The sequence below is a fragment of the Apaloderma vittatum genome, unplaced genomic scaffold (assembly GCF_000703405.1).
Source record: "Apaloderma vittatum isolate BGI_N311 unplaced genomic scaffold, ASM70340v1 scaffold18418, whole genome shotgun sequence".
Taxonomy (NCBI): domain Eukaryota; kingdom Metazoa; phylum Chordata; class Aves; order Trogoniformes; family Trogonidae; genus Apaloderma; species Apaloderma vittatum.
The window spans coordinates 1-19,516 of NW_009729292.1; the positions used below are offsets into that span (position 1 = coordinate 1).

Genomic DNA, 19,516 nt, shown 5'->3' on the forward strand with positions numbered 1-19,516 from the left:
TGGGTGCCCTGGGTGTGCGTGTGCCGTGCCAGGCAAGTTCCCGTGAGGGAATGCTGATCACTGAGGGGAGGGAAAAGAAAAAAAAGCCTTTGGAAACTAGCTGGAGGTAAGATTAGATTCGGTATAGCTTAGCGTTATAAATACACGTGTGAATTTGTGCACCTGTAATGTGTGGAGAGGGAGATGTTCGCGGCTTCCCACAGGGATGAGTTTCAGGCATCCCGAGAGCTGAGGTGAGCTCCAGGTCCTCGCAGGTGTCTGAGGGTCAGCTGCTCTGCGAGGGACTTGCCCAGAGTCCGTTTTGTGCTTCCCATGCCCAGAGCCTAACTTGCAAGCAAGGACTGGGGTGATTCCTTCTGTTTTCAGCATTTCGGTCAAAACTGTGTTTGTAGCAGTGGAGTTGCTTGGTCCTCAGTGTAAGTGGGTGTGAACAGCCTTTGCTCCTCAACTTTTGCAGCTCTGGAGATCACTCACAGTCCCTGCTCAGTGGCACCAAATGAAATCTGCTTTACCGCTATAGTTGAGGCTTACGTGGGATAAGTATAAGAGAATGAAAAGGCAGAAGGCGTGATGTCCCACAACTGTGTGCAAAGCTTGATTCCTGAGGTGCTGTAGACTTGAATGATCCAGGGATAACACATGAGCAGGAACTAAGCTTAGTTGATATTGAAATCGAGATCAAGTCCCACGATTACTGAAAATTAAATGGAGATCAGAATTTGAATGAGAGAGAAAACTGTTAAACAGCATTTGGTACAGAATGGTACTATTTATATAATGCAGGTGATCTGAAAATGTGTTGAAAGTATGTAGCATTCTATATTGTGTTTAAGAGAGGTGAAGAATAGGCTATTTTTGTAGTGCCTGTAGGAATAAAACTTTAATAGGAGATGAAGAAATCTTTTTTATGTTATTAAAAAAAGGATGTGTAATTGTTTCTCCCATCACACATGGTTTTCACTGAATACTGTACAAAAACTAAAAACCTCTATTTTCTTTTAAGATGAGCTCAGCTGATCCGAGTTCAACTTAGGATTTTAACGTGTATTTTATTAGAGCTGAGTGAATGGACATCCACGTGGTTGGAAGCATCCTGTCCTGCCATTCACCTGTTTACTGCTTTTCTCTGGTTTCCATGATTCCTGCCTTGAGCTGTCCTCATCAGTTCTTACTTATATCTTAACTCACTGCTGTCTTTATCACCTTAAACTTACTCTGCTCTTTTCTGTACCTAATGTTCCCGTCAGGTTTGTTATTCAGTAACAGCTCTTTATAGCTGAAGCAACCATCTCTGCGGTACCCATGCTTTCTTTGTGTGGGAAAGCCTGCCCTTATCTTTGGAGGGGACTAGTATGTTGTATGTCAGTTCCTCTCTAGGGAGATCGAGGTCTCACCTGGGAGATTTAAATTTGCCTTCCCTCTTTACTCAAAGTTCAAATTCTTTTCTATGTTCCTTCCTGCTTTTTTTTTTTTTGTTTTGTTTTGTTCATGTATTTTGCTATTGTGAACTACAGGCATGGAGCTACACAGCATCTTTGGTCTTGGCAGTGGAACAGCGCTGACCACATGTGTAATGTGGTGCTGCTGTTAACTTTGTCCATTCTTAATTCATGTCTAGATTTGGTTTAAAGCATTCATAGCTAGAAGTAATTTCTCATTCTTTAGAGATTTTGTTGACCTTTAAATAGTCAGATCACCCTTAACTAGAAAGTGTGATTTTTTTTTTTTTTTCCCAAATTATTTTTTCCTTAGTCTTACAGAAAAAGAAAAATTGAGACTGCTGTGACGTGAAAAGTCCTAGGAAAGAAAATAGTAACTTCTCATACTTGTCTCTAAAATACAAAAAAAAAAAGTCTGTAATTGATCTTCCTAGCTGAGGCCAGGACACTGGAAATTATATCCGAGCAGTTAAGTGAAATCTGTATAGTGCTGAAGCATGTGAATATGTAATTAAATAATAAATGCCAGTGTAGGAGATGATTTGCACCACAGATGTTGTGAAAAGTTAAAGCTGTCTTCCATAATGTATATAAAATTAAAGTTGTTGGAACTCAGATGAAAAATTGGCCAGTCCATTTCGAGTTCTCTGCATTTTGTAAACCAGATGAGCACAACAGTTTCGTTGAAACCAAATAAACAAATAAGCAAAATAACCCAAGTCTGCCAGAATTGTGTTGTAAGAAATAGGATGTGTTGTGGGTGGGTAGTTAAACATATTGCAGTTACATCAGACTTCTTTGGAAGAATGTGTGCAAAACCTTCTTTCTGCTTCCCATCTAGTCCTGTTCGGATACATGTTCATTCGCTGCTAGCCGCTTCTTGTAGTGAAATCTACCATGTCTCCTCCTCTGTCAGAGTGTGAATTTTCTCCTGTTGGGCTTAGTGGGAGTTTTCCTGCTGCCTTTTCTGAGTGTCAGAGCGTGACCTGTGGGGCAGAGGTTTCTTGTGAAAATTTCCCCTGGCAGCAGGTGCTCACCCACTGATGTGGGCCTGGGAGCCGTGGTTTCTCCTTGCCACAGCTCTTCTTTCCGTTTGGAAAGCTTTAACTTGCCTGTTGTTCACGTTAGTGCTTACTTGGATAAATACCAGCCCAGGTTACGGGCTGGATGTCAGAAGTTTGGATTAGATCAGCCTCTTGAAAATGTGCAGCCATATTCCTCCTGAGCATGGTGGGTTCTGTCCCAGTGGGTAAAGACAAGAGTGATGTCGTGATTCCAGGGTCTGTACAGACCTCCCAGTTTGGGATGCGTACATATGATTCTCTTCAAGCTTGATCTTGGACAGTTTTACGTTTTCTCTTGCTTGCTTCCTTCCTTCCCAAGGGCTGTTGCCTCAAAATGATTTCAAGTGCGTTGATAACATGCCCAGTGGCTGTGTCAGTTATCGGTGTTTGGCTCAAAACAGGGTAGATACGCAAACACAATGTGTTGACTTTCTAAAATCATGGTTTGATTGAAGCTCCTGCCTGGAGTAGGGCGACATTCTCTCCTTGTTTTGTTGTGATGGTGTCCAGCGGCATGTCTAATCACACACTATGCAGAAAGAATTGCTTCCTCCTCCAAACTGGGGGCTTGAAGCTTTTGAAGGGCTGACAGAAACTGTGCCAGTAGTCACTGTCAAGTACAGTCTGATTGCCAGCCTCTTAGAAGGAAACATCTAAAGTAACATTGCGGTGTGTCCTGTGTGCAGCTGTCCCAGCATGTGTGTGATGGACTCCACCTATCATTGCCAGTCTGGTGAGGGCAGGCTAGTGCACGTGAAGCTCTTTAAGAAGTTATTACACATAACAGAGCCAACTAATCTGACCATTGCTGAAGAACTTCACATGCGATGGTTGCTGCAACACACCGGTGTCTTTGTAATTTGGTGACTGCCAGAGCCCACAGAAGCAGAGAAGTGAGGGAACTTTATCAGTCACTCTGCTGCCACTCTTGTAGCTTCTCCAGAGTGTTGCTCATGAGTGTACAGCTGTGTGATGTCTACATGGAAAGAAAAAAGGTGGGTTTTTTTCCGTTTTTTCCCCAGAGGAGGCTAGGTTTGTGTTACGATATTTTTTACCAGGCTCAGCTGATGAGCTCTGATGTGGAATGGTAGGCAGAGTGAGGTAACTGGGTGTGCGTGAGAGGGAGGCAAGCAACGTTGTTTATTCTGCTTTTTGTCATTTTTGGCCTGAAGGCTGCTTGGTTGTAAATAACTCCTAAACAATCAATTGGAAGCCCAAGGGTCTTGTTTTAATGGTTCATCTTGGTTTGATAATGGGCCAATAAATGTACTGCCTTTAATGCTCCAGAAAAACACTGGTTTTGTGGATATGAGTGGATCGGTGCTTCTGGAGCTCCAACTTGCACCTTGAAAGGTGTTTTCTTCTGAGGTGGGAAGTAATCTGTTGTTAGTGCTATAAATGTTTTTAAGTGACTAACTGTGGTAATGGACCTGATGATACCCTTCTGTAAGCTGTTTCCAAGGTCAACTGCAGGATGTCTCTTTGAAAGTAACAGGAGTTGCAGTTTCAGGATCTCCATGATCGTCTAATTTCGTAACAGTTTTTTTTGACAATGCCCTGCACAAGGATTATCTTTCAGATTAAATCCTGCAGTTGACTTCTTGTTTCATTCTTCTTCTATCCTCATGTATAAATGAGCATGACTCTTTGAAGTGATTTGTGAGACTGAGAGACCTATCTTGATTTTTGCAGTTTTCTCATCTCATGCTTTCAAGACTGCTATTTGCAGTATAGTACATTCTGGGTGGCCTAATACAAAGAGGAAGCCTCCAAAAATGCATAGTGTTGTGCTTCATAGCCAAGGCTTAGTGCTTAACTAAGCAGATTTTCTTGGTGGTGCTTGAGAGAAGACATGCTCCTACCACTTCTAGTTTTCTGGTTTTAGTGACAATACTCGTCTTCATTGTCTCTAGATAGCGTGTGTCATGACTTTGAGAAATTTAGTCTTCATAGCTCTAGAAACGTATTTTATGCAGTTTATGAAGCTACGAGGTCTTTCCTTTTGATTGGGCTTTTCTGTATGAGCAAGCTTCTGACATGGTTCCAGCTCAGTAGCAATCATAGATAAAACGTGGGTATCTTCATTCACTGTATAACTTCATTCACACTGTGTAACTTCTCCTCACTGAAATCCTCCTCACCGCTATTTGCAGTGTTGCCGTTGTCCTTCTGTACATTGCTGCGATGTCTTTCCCAATTAAACCACCTTCGCAAATGTTTATGCCAGTGAGATCTTCAGTTGCAGAATGCAGCCAGCCCGTAATAATGGCACTAGCATAACACAGGAGATCATCTAAAGGCAGTGGCCCCTTGGAGTTGGGATAGTAAATGCAAGTACGAGCAACATAATTTTTTGTCAATTAAAATATAGCTAATATGCGGATAAAAGTCTGTATAGACTTTCTATCTTGTGAAAACTTCCAGCCTGTTTTTTCTTTTTTCTTTTTTCTTTTTTTCTTTTCTTTTTCTGGTGAGCACGTGAGGTGGAAAGGAAGAGCAGCTGCTGTTGTGTAGCTTGTAATTGAGGGTGACTGTACTGTAGTGGTTTGGGCAAATCAAGGCTGTAAGTTGCAGATGACTGTGTCATAGATGGTAAGGATCTCTTAACTGATGATTAATAGTGTCACTAGATTGTTAAGCCAAGCCAACAATGTTGCCACATCCTTCACCTCGTGAGGTTTTCCTGCCTGGGGTTACGCAGTTTCTGCACAGTGATGCCTGAGCTTTCCCTCACCTAGCAGTGCCATCTGATTTAGTTGCAAGCAGTAAAGCCTCCCAGCAGGTAGCAGAAATTGTTCTGCATCTATCTTGAATTTGTGCTTCTGAAGGAAAAGAAAAACCCACATAAACCAAAAGAGGAGCAAGCTGCTTCCACTTAATTTTCCTTTTGTTTTGAATACTTTGTGCCTTGAAATCTTCAGTTTAGGCTACATGTACCACCTGAGAATTTAGAGCCAGGGAATATTAGTGCTGTGAAAGGAAGCACTGAGGGTGGTTGGAAGCAGTGGTATTGTGTTTCCTTCTTTTTCCAACCTCAGATGTATGTGTCGAATCTTGCAATTTTTTGCTTCATTTTTCAAATCTGCTGTGACATGAGAAAGAAATCAGTCTGTCCTCCCTTCTCTGGAACTGCATTCTGCATAGAGGTTGTGTTCCACCTTCCACTTTTGTAGACACTTGGAACAGACAGGTCAAGTTTTTAAGGAATTTAATTGACTAATAATGTCAATTGAAATGAATGCTGCCTGCCTGGGTACCTATAGCAGTGTAAACATGGGGTTCATGCTAGGCTAATACACGCTGATATTAGAGACTGCAATGTAGACGTGCATAATTGAAAATGATTTTCTTAGCCTCTTGTATAAAGAAAATATCTAAAAGCCTGCAGGAATAACTTCAGCTTCTGTGGGAATATGGTGTCTTTTACAGGAATGTGTTCAGCAGAGCAAACTATAGAAGGGATTTTAAAGGACCAGAAATACTTTTAATTCTGGTCTTTGAGAAATCTTTTAACTTTTTGGTGTCTTTAGGCTGAATTATTTATATAATGTCATTATATTTCCAGACCATGTGAATAGAGTTCAGCCATAAGTCTACTTTGCATCTACTTCTGTCTCTATCTTCATGGGTGACATGGCTCACCCTGCACAGCGTGTGAACAGTGAATTAGTAGGCAAGTCCCTGCGAAACAGTCATGAAAGAGTGGCTTGATGTGATGATGGAAAGGGAAAGATAAACCCCACTCTAATGCTAAAAATGACATTAATATGCTTCCTAATTGGTATTCAGAAATCCATGAAACCACAGACATTTTTTAGGTAATCCTTGGGATTAACTGTGTGGAGCTCACTGCATCTACATTGAAGTTGAAGGCGCAAACCTGTGCTGACTAGATTTTAACCAATAGCTCAAGGGGAACTACCTCACACCAGTAAGTTCTGATCTGCAGCAGAACTGGAAAGGTTCATCTGGCTTGTAGGTACTCACATTTTTTTTTCTTTAAGTTTGCATCTCTTTCTGTAGAAGGTGGAGACCCAGTTATTCATGAATTCTCAGGCACTGCTTCTGTCCCTTGAGGATTTTCCATCACCTCAGGAGTCTGTGGCAGGCTCTAGGCAAAAGTCATAGGAATAATTGCATTTTTTTAATATCTTATGACTGTTTCCCAAGGTATAGGGGAAACATATGTAAAAACATATGTGAGAATGTTGGCTTATTTTAGTAATTTTCATGTGCTCATGGATATTCATATGTAAACCAGGAAGGTTAAGTGGCATACACACAACCAGCTGATACGGAAAGCCTCTGGATCGTAGGAAATACATACCCTTTTCTCATCATTCTTCCAGTTATATACCAAGTTTAAAAATAATTTGCCTGCTATCTGTGAGAGTGACTACTGTCTGTGCAAAAAAATGACGAAAAATAAAAAGCTCTTACAGGAACAAAATTAAGAGCATATTGTGTATATGTGAAGACATACAGTGTCAGCAGCGGTGCATGATTTGTATGCAGATCTGGACACTCGAGCTCTGAGCGTTGCTGCAAATTACCCAGGGTCAGCAGCACATGCCTCTGCCTCTCCAAAGGCAAAAGGTCTCTTGACAGCAAGATGCTTACTTTTAAAGGAAGAATGGCACAAATCATGTCCTACCAAAAAGTGCAGTGCCTCCGTAGTCACAGGGTGGGTGGATGCAGAGCTATGTGCACTCTTAGCCCTCTGCTTTTAATGTGTACTTGTGCTACTGCACCCAAAACTTGTGATGTGGTTCTGACACTCATTAGAATGGACTGATAAATGAACTGTACCTCAACTTATTTTCATATTTCCTTGTTCTTTATGTTGTGCTGCTGCAGGAGCCTTGCGCAGCCAGCTGCTGGAAAACTTTCTTGCTTTCCCCGGGAGGGTGACCCGTTAGCAGCTTGTCAGTGCTCCAGCACTTGCCTTATTGCCAAGTGTGCAAGTTCCAGCCCGTGCCAAACATGGAGCAGGTTGTTAACTCACTGTTGCAGCTGTGCAAGCAAACCCAGATTCAAAGTGCAAACAAGTACGTGCTTCAGCTGTTTGCAAGTGGGAGGGGACCAAGGTATGACCCTGTGTAGGAAGCTTAGCTAAAGCTAAGTGTTGGCAAATCTGTAGAATAAAAGGTACTTTAGTGGGAAAGAGGGGAATTCCCTTTTTTTATAGGCCCTCTTTCTTTCTTTAAATATTTAAATGGATTTGCCAGGTAATACAGAAAAACAAGATCTCTTGTCCTGCTCTCCCCCACCCTTACGCCCTTGCCTCCTCCAAAAAATGTAGTTGTCTGTTTATCCAGGGATCTGAGTCATCTGTGTTTGTTCAGTGATCTGAATATTGAACCTAATCATGAAAATCTTGTGAAACCATTGCAACATGCTCTGTTCATGACCTTGTAGTGATTTATTCCCCATCCCGTTTTGTTAAGTCACACTTCAGGCTACCCAAATCAATTTTATCTGGAAAACTTTCTCAGGATTTATTTCTTTACTAATATTAAAAGACATATTCTGATGAGTGTTGTATCTTGAAAGTAATTTTCTTGAAGCTGAAAACTCTTTCTGTAAAACGGGTTGCTCTGTAGTGCTGCTAGTCAGCATTTTCTATGGGTACCAGAGCGTGGCTTAAGTTGTTTACCCGATCTGTTGGAATAAAAAGAATAGTGTACGATACTTTTGCTTTTGTGTCTGATTTAATAATGGAAAAAAAATAAATTTCAGATTTGAACACAGCAACTTTCATTGTTTCATTGTTGTCGAATTTCGTTTGATGGATGGATCACTCGGTGGGTCAGGAACTGTCTGGATGGTTGCAAAGAGTTGTGGTGAATGGTTTGATGTCCAAGAAGAGATAAGTGATGTTCCTCAGGGATCAGTGTTGAGACCGGTGCTGTTTAACATCTTTGTTGGCAGCATGGACAGTGCGATTGAGTGCACCCTCAGCAAGTTTGCTGACAACACCAAGCTGTGTGGTAGCGTCGACACCCTGGAGGGAGGGGATGCCATCCAGAGGGACCTTGAGAGGTGGGCCTGTGCCAACCTCATGAAGTTCAACAAGGCCTAGTGTGAGGTCCTTCACCTGAGTTGGGATAATCCTAAGCACAAACACAGGCTAGGCCCTGCAGAGGAAGATGTGAAGGTGTTGGTAGGTGAAATACTGAACATGAGCCGCTGGTGTCTGCTTGCGGCCCACAAAGCTGATCACATCCTGGGCTGCATCAAAAGAAGCGTGACCAGCAGGTCGAGGGATGTGATTCTGCCCCTCTGCTCCTGTGAGACCCCACCTGCGGTTCTGTGTTCAGCTCTCGGGCCCTCAACGCAAGAAGGGCATGGGCCTGTTGGAACGAGTCTAGAGGAGGACCATGAAGATGATCAGAGGGCTGGAACACCTCTTCTGTGAGGACAGGCTGAGAGAGTTGGGCTTGTTCAGCCTGGAGGAGGCTCTGGGGAGATCTTGTAGTGGCCTTCTAGTGCTTAAAGGAGGTCTGCAGGAAAGCTGAGGGGAACTCTTAATTGGAGAGTTTAGTGACAGGATGTGGGCTAATGATTTCCAACTGAAGATGGTAGATGTAGATTGGATATTGGGAAGAAATTCTTCATTGTGAGGGTGTTGAGACACTGCATCAGGTTGTCCAGAGAAGTTACGGAAGCTGCCTCCCTGGAATTGTTCAAGGTCAGGCTGAATGGGGCTTTGAGCAATGTGCTTTAGTGGAAGGTGTCCCTGCCCAGGGCAGGGGAATTGGAACTAGAAGATCTAGATGATCTTTCAGGTCCTTTCCAACTCAAACCATTCTGTGATCCTCTGATTGTCAAAAATTAAAGTGTTAAAATGTTTGGATGAAAAAAAGATGAAGGAATGAAAACAGATGGGCATATAGCAGCAGCAATTAAAAAAGCAGGAATTGTTCTTGCTCCCTCAAAGACTAGAATCCGTATCCATTTATTAATTGAAAATGCAGATTTATTATTCAGTTTAGGTATGACCTCAAAGACATTGTGACTAAGACTGTCAAAATAAAGGCTTAAAATATATACTTAATGTGTAAAAGATGCTTGGATTTTTTTTTTAAGTGCATAATTTATGTAAAAGACTTCCAAAGACAGTTTAAACTATGCTTAAAAATGACCACTCCTAATAGTTTGAGTTCATTTTTGGGTATTCTAGTTCAGTTGTTTGAGAAAGGTCTAGTAGCTATAAAAACTTCATAAATTAGTTTGGAAATTTAATATATTATGTGACCTGCATATTGCTCCCATTTAAAAATATTATTTATTACCTTTGTTTAATCAGTGTGAAAATATAGTGAAAATAGAGTATGACAGCAGGCAGTTTTGTAAACTCTTCAGTGTCATGTTGATGCCTATATAACATACTGTGACAGTTGAAAATGAAACCCGTAGTGACTTGTGCAGCCAGCTGCAACAAATAAACATGTTTTACTGCCTACTATCATGTTATGTTTACAGCACAGCAGACTGGCTGTCATCAGAGAAGCTTGGATGAAAACTTCTTGGTGAAATGATGTAGCTGCTAATGTGGTGAGAATTGTTTTGGTAGTTTTATTTCTCATAAACTTACGTCTTTCATCTAATTTCCTGATAAAGTTTTCTAACTGCACCTTACTTCTAAATTAGTTATAAACCAATGGCCAAAGTAGGGACTGCCAGTTTTTGAAGGCTGCCTTTTTTCCATTGTCCAAATGAACCTACAGAAAATCAGGACCTTGCCCCTGCTCATGACTCCTTGAAAATCGTGTGGCAGTGAGTTGCAGTGATGCGACTGCTGTTCTTTGCTGGTGGGTTTGGATGCACACCAGGGGTTTAGGGGAGTTTATTGCTGTTCCTGCCTTCCAAGCACATGGGCTGGGTGGATTGTACTGCTGGTGTTAGTGTAATTCCTGTGCTGCCTCTGCCGTAGGTGATGTGCAGTGATGGGGGCCTAGAGCTTCTTTGGTGCCCGCTGGCACTCGGTGCTCAGCGCTTTTACAGGACAGCACATGCACATGTCCAGTCCTGAGCAGGAGGCTGTGGGGGTCAGGCACTTCTATCATGTCCTGGTGATTCCCCCGTGCTGTGGAGCAGGCGAGCAAGTCAATTGCTGCGTGTGAGTTAGTGCTCAGTAATCTTTTGTCACTAAACTAAACAGTGGCCGTTATTAAGTGGGACAGTCTAGTGTTACCAGCGCATCTTTTGTCTTGCAAGGTGTTCCTGCCCAGCTTCTGCTGATCAGAAGGGATATGACTTTTTTCCCAGTACTTCCCTTTGCTAATTAAGAGCTACCAAACACTTGCTAGATTATGTGCAGTAATCAGCCTATTGCTAAATTGCTTTTTTGAGTTATGGCTTATTCTTCCACCATTCAAGAGGAGCTTCTTGAGTACTTGCCTATTTACTTTCTGAGCTTGTCGTTACGCTGCCCCGGTTTGCCAGTGTTGCTGACTTTCATGGACGCAAGTCCAGTGTGTTGCAGCACTCTTTCAGGTCATTTGCAGTAATAATTCACTTGGGATTTTCTTCAAAATAAGGCACCAAAGGTGCCTCCCAAGGAATTTGTCTGGTTGGCAGGAGGGTGTTGCACATGTAATGTGTGTGTGTAATGTCTGTGTAGCAGCGAGGTAAGGCGTTGTGTGTGTGTGTGCTTTTTAGAATAACGCTGAGCTGGCTCTTGTGTTGATACTGTACCACATTGTACGTGTAGCAGGAGCAGTAACACCAAAGGAGCTAACAGTGGTGAGATCATTCAGGGCCCAGGGTAAGTGAATGGATGAGCTGCAGCCTGCCTCTCACAGGGATTACAGAGGGAATTTTCTTGCATGCAGATTACGTCCAGCGAGAAACAGCAGTAATTGGCCATTAGCTATTTCCACTGAAAGAGAACAGTCAGGGGAACCTCAGTGGATAAAAGCTGTTTGAATGAAGTGAGTGACTTTTCACAGAGGGCTTATTCTTATGAACTAATAGTGTTCATGCAGCAAAGGTTATGTTTCCTAGGCGAAAGGAAGCAGTCATTTTCTTCCAATTGCTGTCCATGATAAGTGAAAATGGAGTTGTGTTTTGCAATATGGTAACTAAGCATTTCTGTAGAAGTCATGTGGCCATGTGTTGGCCACAGGTTGGAGTTGTATCAGGCTGGACTTTCCCCTCATTGATTTTTATGTGGGCAAAAATACCTACCTAGGTGGAGAAAACTGAACTTAGGCAGACAGAGAAGTTCTTCTCCTTCTTGATTTATCTTTGTTGGCAACTTGTTTCTTCTAGCAAACGGAATGATTCTCTCAGCGGCAGGACTCTGATCTTTTATTTTGGTCTCTGGAAGTCTTTTATGTCCCTTCTGCATTTGAGTTGGTTGCTCCATTGTGTGTCTGTTGTCTCCAAATAATCTGCAAGCTCCAGTATTGTGACTCTTTTGCCTGCCAAATCTTACCTCCACTGAGGTAAGAGATTGTTTCATCTCTTGCCTCACTCCACGGAAACCACCTCCTTTTGTTGCTGTGAGGGAATGTATTGCTGCGCACTGAAGGCTGACAGAAAAGAAGTGCAGCCTGTGAGGTTTCTAATGGAGAGCAGGGGCTAGACAGTCCACCAGTCTGGTATGGGAGGGAAATATTATTTAGCAAGTGAACATTTTTTTGATACAGTTTCTGTAGTAGGACCATCTGGCTCTTATTTTGATGGGACTTCTCACTCCTGAGCACCACTGCTGTAAAGCAAAGTAACCAACTTCATCTTAAGTATTTTAATGTAAACAGAGTGGAAGTTTGAGCTAACAACTTCTCTGTGTGTATTAGAAGGCCTTGCAGGGAGATGTGGAGTGATAAAAATGTTTTCTGTTGCTTTTTGACCATAAGGAGTTAGGCTGACTGCTTGTATTCCTCCTTACCTCTTTTTGTGTTAGAAACGTGTTTTATTGCTTGTGTGGTGTATCTGCCTGATGCTTTTACTTAAGAGGATGTAGTTGTTGAGGAATTTATCTAGAAAGAGATCCTAGGCATCATCTTTTCCTTGCTTCTGCAGCTTCCTTCACATAACACAACAGAAAACACTCTTTACTACTACTGTTCCACCAACCAAAATAAATTCCACAGACTATAAAGGACATATGTGCATGTCGTAGACCGTAGCGTACCCTACCTTTCAGGACTGTGCTTGTGGCATGCACAGAGCACCCAGAACCAAGGCAGTGCCTGTACTTTGTGCGTCGATTTTGAAAAGCAGGAGGAAGCCATGGAGTAGCCACTGGGAATTCTCATTAAATTTTCAAGGCAGAAGTAGCCTGCTGTAGGTGTGCTGCAGGCACGAGAGCCAGCAAGGGCACGGAGCAACTTTTTTTATGTGTTAGGTTTGAACCAGTTAACTTGTTTTTCTTAACTTTAAGGATATATTGAGGTGTGTGGGAAGCTAGCTGCTGAAGGCAATGAGGGCACTTATTGCTGATTTAAGAAGCTGTTAGATAACGCACTGGTTTCCTGGCATGCACCTATACTGTGGATGAAAATAGTAGTCTTTAGGAGAACTGGCATGCTTAAGTCTCCTTCCCTCAGCTAGGCAGTGGTGCTTCTGAAGTCCTGAGTCTGCCAGGTTCAGCCCCTGAGGTGCAGTTCAGGCTTAGGTGCCCATGTGAGATTGATAGCCCTAAATTCTCCTTTGGGTGTAACAAACCAGCTGAATTTCCTGAAATGGATTGAGAAGTAAGCTGTAACTTCAACCCCACTTGATTTTATAGGAAAGCTTGGTGATTCCCTCCTCTACTTGAAGGAGTTTCTAGCTGCATCTCTCACCTTCTGCTCAGGGAGCAGTGTCCCCTCTGTCCCGTGTGTGCAGGAGGAGACATGATGCTCTTGGGGCCAGAGAGTGTGCATGAAGGTGAGGATGGTGGCTGCTGTTACATGAGCCCTCCTCCAGGAGGAAGGGCACACTGATTTACAGAGGGACAAATGCTGTGAAGAGTGCCTTGTCCTCCAGCTGTACCTCTGCTACAGCAGCAGAAGAGCTGCTGGTGTCACGATGTAGCTGGGGTGTTCTGACCGTGTTGTTTAGGTTTGGCTTCTCAGGAAAATCAGAGGCCAGAGCTTCTACTGGTAGATCCCAGGTGTGAGGGAGTGCCTGATGGCATCTAGTGACAGAAATCCAGGTCTGCTGAGGTGATGGCAATTCTAGGTGGGTTCTGTCTTGGGGATTTACTTGCCATAGGAGCAGTCCTGGTGAAAGTGTATTTGCTTTATGGCTCTTAAGTACTTGGCAGGTTAGGTACCCAAACGCTTTGATGGTCTGGTGCTTATAATTGAAGTGCAGTGAGTTTTATTGTCATTTTATGGTTCAGGAAACTGAGGCATAGTGTTCATGGTGTGATGTTTTCTGAATGAGAGGATCAGATCCTTCTAAATTTAACCCCAAGATAAATCTCTCCTACATGTTAGTGTATCAGTACCATTGTATCCTTTATGGGGTTTCAGATTATTCTTCCCTGGCCATGCACCTGAGTGTGGCTTCATGGTTTCATACTGACTGATGGGTATCACTTGTGATCCCTGAAAGAGTCACTGGTTTTATCAGCATAAAACCTCCCTGTTATTTCTGTGGTACATTGTGCAGTGGTGGGACTTGAGCCAGCAGTGGCATCACTGGATGGAAGAGATGGTGTTCCAGGCATTAATCATATATGCTGGGAGAGAAGACTATTGTCACCTTCTCCCTAAATACTTGGGCAACAAACCAGCTCTGAGCATACAGAAGTACAATTTTGGGGACAATATGCCGTTTGGGTGTATGAAAGATGTAACTGATGGCTGATCGTCTGCTCAAATTATGAATGACCCTGCAACGTTTTTAAATGCATGATAAATAACTTTGTCTTTTCTTTTTAGTTGATGTCCATCAGCGTATTAGGTGTTTCTGCTTGGTTGAGAGACTACCTGAATAATGTTCTCACTTTAACCGCAGAAACAAGGTAAAGCTTTCCTTAAACCCATTAATCTGTGTGGGTGATTGATTGCAGTATGTGTCGTTCATTCTGCATGACAAGTTTCTTAATTAGGATTTCTAGATTTAAGAAGCCTTCAGTTGAACTAATTATTGTTTTGCTGAAAGGCGTATTTTTTGCCACCATTTTTGACATCAGTTGAAATTAGAGAAGGGGGAAAGATATGAATTCAATCTTGTTTTATTCCTATGCCTTTTTCTTCTGAAAGGGATCAATTTTTGGCCCTTTGCCACCGTGTAACTATATTGTATTACTGTTTAGTTTTGAATACTTTATTCAGTCCAGAGATTTAGGAATGATGTTAGTTTCATTACAGCAGTGCTTATGAGCCGTAGTGATGGAACAGGGCCTCATTGTGCTACATACTGTGCCAGTGCAGGACAGGAAAATCGCCTTTGCTCCAAAGAGATTTCAGATGATGCATTATTTTCTTGTACCTGACTGCAGCATTTGGCTTTAAAACCACATAGAAGAGACTTTCGCGAAATGTGTAAGGTACTGGAAAGAATGCGTCTGTTAATCCACCGTTTTTGCTTTAATGGCTGTGTTGTGTTTTTCTTCTGTATCATTTTTGTGTGATTATGCTTTTTTTGGTTATTGTTTTGATTCATTTTAGGGTGGAGGAGGCTGTCATTTTGACTTACTTTCCTGTGGTCCACCCGGTCATGATTGCAGTCTGCTGTTTCCTCATCATAGTTGGAATGCTGGGCTACTGTGGAACAGTGAAAAGAAATCTGTTGCTCCTTGTCTGGGTACGTTTCATAACCTCTAAAACCCGTTAACTTCTGCTTCGCTTCCACAGGGTAAGACAAGTTTTAATCCACAGGCACTAGATAAATACTGATTATTTTTTATTACCATGTTGAGTTATGATATCAGTGAGGAATTGTAATTGCAAAGCACACAGTAGGAAAGAATTTATTGCCTAGACTGCATGATACTGTGACTGAAAGACAAGCAGTGTCTCATTTGCAAAAATCCACTTGATTTAGTAGAGGAGTTGCTGAAGGGAAAAATAACTCAAGTTCTTAAGTACTAATAATTATAGGAACGTGCGTCTGAGTGCTCTGAAATAAACCCTTATGCTACCCTTTTGGCTCTTGGCTGTGCAGCAGCTGAATAACCTTGACTTTGCTTTATCCAAATAGTTGAATGTATATGTAAAATAACAGTGTCTGTAGCTAGTGAAAATTAATTCTAAGTGTATTCGGAAGCTTTGCCTTCTCTTACGCGGATGTGGAATTTCACAGTTGCGCTTGGTTGTGAGAAAGTTTAAAATAAATTCCAAGTACCCAGCTTTTTCTTTGTTTTTGGAGGCTGCACAACTGACCCATCAGCAGCTGAAAAGCCAATAGTCTCTCCTATGTAGGGCTCTGTACAGTTTAACTCTGGTGAGGCTTTGACTGTCAAGGGAGCCAAATGCCTTTTTCTTCATCTGGAAGTCAGTGAGTTTGATTACAATAAAAGACCCCAAACAAACAAAAAACCCGCCCCAAAAGCTTGTCTAACTTGCACAGATTTTAGAGTTTAAAAATATTAATACCGTTGGCAATACTGAGATCAAGGAGTGCCATGTACCTGTGTGGTTCTTGGCTGGTAGCCCTTTGCAGAGCTGGGCTTTGCCTTTTAACGTGAGGGTAAACGGGATTCCCAGCAGTCTGTAAGCTTGAGGAAGTGGGAGCAGTGGAAATGAAAGTGGTGTATCAGATTTGACTGCTGTAATTGCAGTAGCAGAAAGCGGATGGGTAAAATACTTTAGGTCTTGCGAATATCCTGGAGTCTTTCACAAGTAGCGTTGGGCTCCTGCTTCTTTTTCACTACCATGTGTGCTGGGTTCTCCCAAAGTGCTTGTGGTTATATTTTTTCTTCTGGGTCTGTGCAGGCTTAAGTACGTTATATGTGGACCTCACAAATTTTGTACAAAATGATCAAAAAAATAGTGAAAAGTTGGCTGAGATTGATACAACTTGCCTGTATGTCGTAGGAAGTATTCTAACTGTGGCTAAAGCAGGTCGGAAGATATACTGAGGTTTTGTATTAAAATATTTTTTTTTTTTTTTTTTATTATTTGAGGGCATTGGATTAAGCTTTGTTTGAGATTTCCAGCCTAAGCTCTGCAGCAGAATTGTTCCTCAATTGCAAGTGGGCAAATCGTGCTTCTCTTTTTGGGTTTTTGTTAAGCCCATATACAATATGAAGGTGGTTGTTGTTCCAAAGCTGTATAGTTAGGAAGAACTTCCATTTAAATCTGAATACTTTATAGTAATCCAGTAGTCATACATTTTTTATTTCTACATCTCTTAGTATAAACCTTGAAAAAAAATCCTAATTAAAACCAAAATGGAGTTAAAACTTATTTTGGCTTTCAGTTTATTTAAACTGCCAGTGGAAAGAAGAAATAATTTATAGCTTTTAATGCCATCTGGAAATAAATTATTTAAAATGTGTTTAGGCAGTCAAATTAGACTAAATCAAAGCAAGACATTTCTATCATTTTATATTGCAATATTTCGTTTTCAGAATTTGCTCTTGCTAAGAAAACTGATAAGCAAAACTAAATGATACCTTCTTAAGTCTGTCACTGACTTTGATTAATTGTTAAATGAAAGCCGCTGTGTTGTACCACAGAAGTGTGCAGAAGAAAGTCAATGTTTCATTCATCAGACTAATCAGACAAGTGACAGATCAACAAAATGAGCTTTTGTACGAACAGATGAACTAAAAGAAAAGAACTTTCATGTAAAATATTAACAACCTCTTCAGTCATGCTTTTAATGTTCTTTTTGAACAGCCATAATGATAGCATGCATAGATATTTGGATACAGATCTTGATATTTTTGGCAGCATGCTAATTGCTCTTGCTGATGTCTTTAATTGAACTGGATTTTTGAAAAATCTAATAAAGTATAAGGACCATAACAATATATATGTGTTAGACATTTTTAATACATCGGAGTACATAATTATTTTCATTTGTTTTTTGAAATTTTGACTTGCAATTAAATGCTTTAAGCCTTCCCAGCTTCACATGGGGCATAAATATCAACTGAATTAATGTTTGCTCAGCTTAATTATAAGAAAATATAACACCTCAGTGTTCTGAGGTTCATGCTCTGGATTATTTATAGAACCAACATTTTGAAGCTATAATGATTTCATTCCAATTGTGTCAGGAAGATGTAAGTTCTGAAGGCTAGTTGGTATAAAGAGCCCATGTGTACCCTAAATGTCTGTAATAAAATTTTATTGTGTGTTTTGCATCACCAGCGTCCTCATGTAGAAGTGACAGTGATGCCAGCCTAAACTGGAAGATTGGGATTCTTCCAAGTACCAGTTTGAATGTGTACGAAGTCCAAGGATGAGAAACTAGAGTCCGGGTTTTATGGTGCTTGTTACATTTTTCAAACAAGATTCTTTCTTTATTTTTTTTTTAAATTTTTCAAATCCAGAACCATTCTTTGCCCCTTCTGAGGCTCTGTATGTTTTGATTGTTGAAGTCTGCTGTGCACATGGCGAGTGCACAGCTCTGTTGCTTGACAAGAAGAGCTTCATCAAAATCCCTCTGGAAAATATTTTCCTGGCTGGAGATTTCACTGCAAATTCTGGCATTTGTAACTATGAGTTTTCTGTAATTACAGCATTCAAACAGCACAGGATTTAAATTTGTCTGCATATGTTTTCACAAAGGGAAGAGCAATTAGATGTATTTGATGGTCAACCGGGCAAATCCTTTTCCTGATTTTTATCCTGAAGTTGGCAGAGAAGTAAATATTCCTCAGAGCTAAACATTGTTAGACCTTGTTGGTGTGTGGTCAAACAGCTTGTTAATTCAGTTAGGGCCCAACCTAGTTATAAATTGGAACTTGGCAAACTGAATTGTCTATTAATTGACTTGAAAGACAACCAGACAAACTTAATTAAACTAAACACATCTTTTCTTTAAAAGCAGGCAGATACTTCCTAAAGAGAAAAAATGAAGTGATACCATGTTTTGGTTGAAAAGGTAAACTGGAGATAAGTGACAAGCCTCACGTGAATGTGGCTGTTCCATGTCGGTAGTTTTCAGGCAGCTAAATATCATGTTGGTGGCAGTGGCTCCTCTGAAGCCCGTCTGAAGAATGACAGGGAACCGCTGGCCGGTTCACCACCTGGGGCACGTTCTTCTATACCCATACACCAATTTCAGCCTGTGTTGGTGCAGAGGTGATGGAAGTGATTAAATTTGGGCATCTACTGTGTTGCAAGATATCAGTAACTGCTTATGTTTTTTCTAGAAGGCAGCCTGTGTGAAATGTTAGCTGCTCTATAGTACCATGGCACCAGCTATTCTGCGGTACTTGTGGCTACAGCTGGCATGAATTAGTACGAGAATTTAATGATAATTTTTTTCGTTGCTTTTTTGTTTGGTTTTTATTTGGTGGCAACATGTATTTCTATAATAATACATAATACAAGTCATCTATTCTGTAATAATAGAGGATATTTGTTCTTACCCATGTGGACTCTTACCACAGTCACAGCTGCTCCAATACCTTGTACTAACATTTGGCACTGGAGTGGTTATTTACCAACCAGAAGTATTTCTTCATTATTTAACTACCAAGCATTGAGAGAAATAACTGACATACTTGGTATAAAAACAGGCAGTCTAGAATTAGGCAGGACAGAGACTGAGCTAATTTTCGTATTTTGTGCCTTTTATCAGCAGCTCATTTATGAATGTGGTGAGAGCAGGAGGAGAGCAGAGATTCACAAAACAGGTTGGCCTGCCTTTTGAAAAGACTTGGTTTAACTGGGTTTATGGTACTGTAGTTCGGGTTTGATGAGAAGCCGGTACTGTGATAAAACTCAAATTCAGCTAGTGGGTAAGTGAGGGGCTGGACATTAAGCTTGCATTTTGAAGTGCTGCTTGTTTGACATTGCACTTGTAAAAGAAAATACACTTAAAGCTCACCAATTTTTATTATATCCCAGTAGTTTCAGATATGAGCAGCTTTCTAAGGAAAACAAATAC

At 41.3% G+C, this 19,516-nt stretch overlaps 1 protein-coding gene across 1 annotated transcript in view; it reads left to right on the forward strand.

The window, feature by feature from the left end:
• The first annotated feature begins 14,388 nt into the window (after window positions 1-14,388).
• The window catches only part of TSPAN12 (tetraspanin 12), a 31,665-nt gene continuing 26,537 nt past the window's right edge, over window positions 14,389-19,516 (forward strand). The window contains exons 1-2 of the mRNA XM_009874383.1: window positions 14,389-14,468; window positions 15,118-15,253. Of these exons, the coding sequence (XP_009872685.1) occupies window positions 14,389-14,468; window positions 15,118-15,253 (216 nt within the window). The remainder of the gene's footprint in view (window positions 14,469-15,117; window positions 15,254-19,516) is intronic.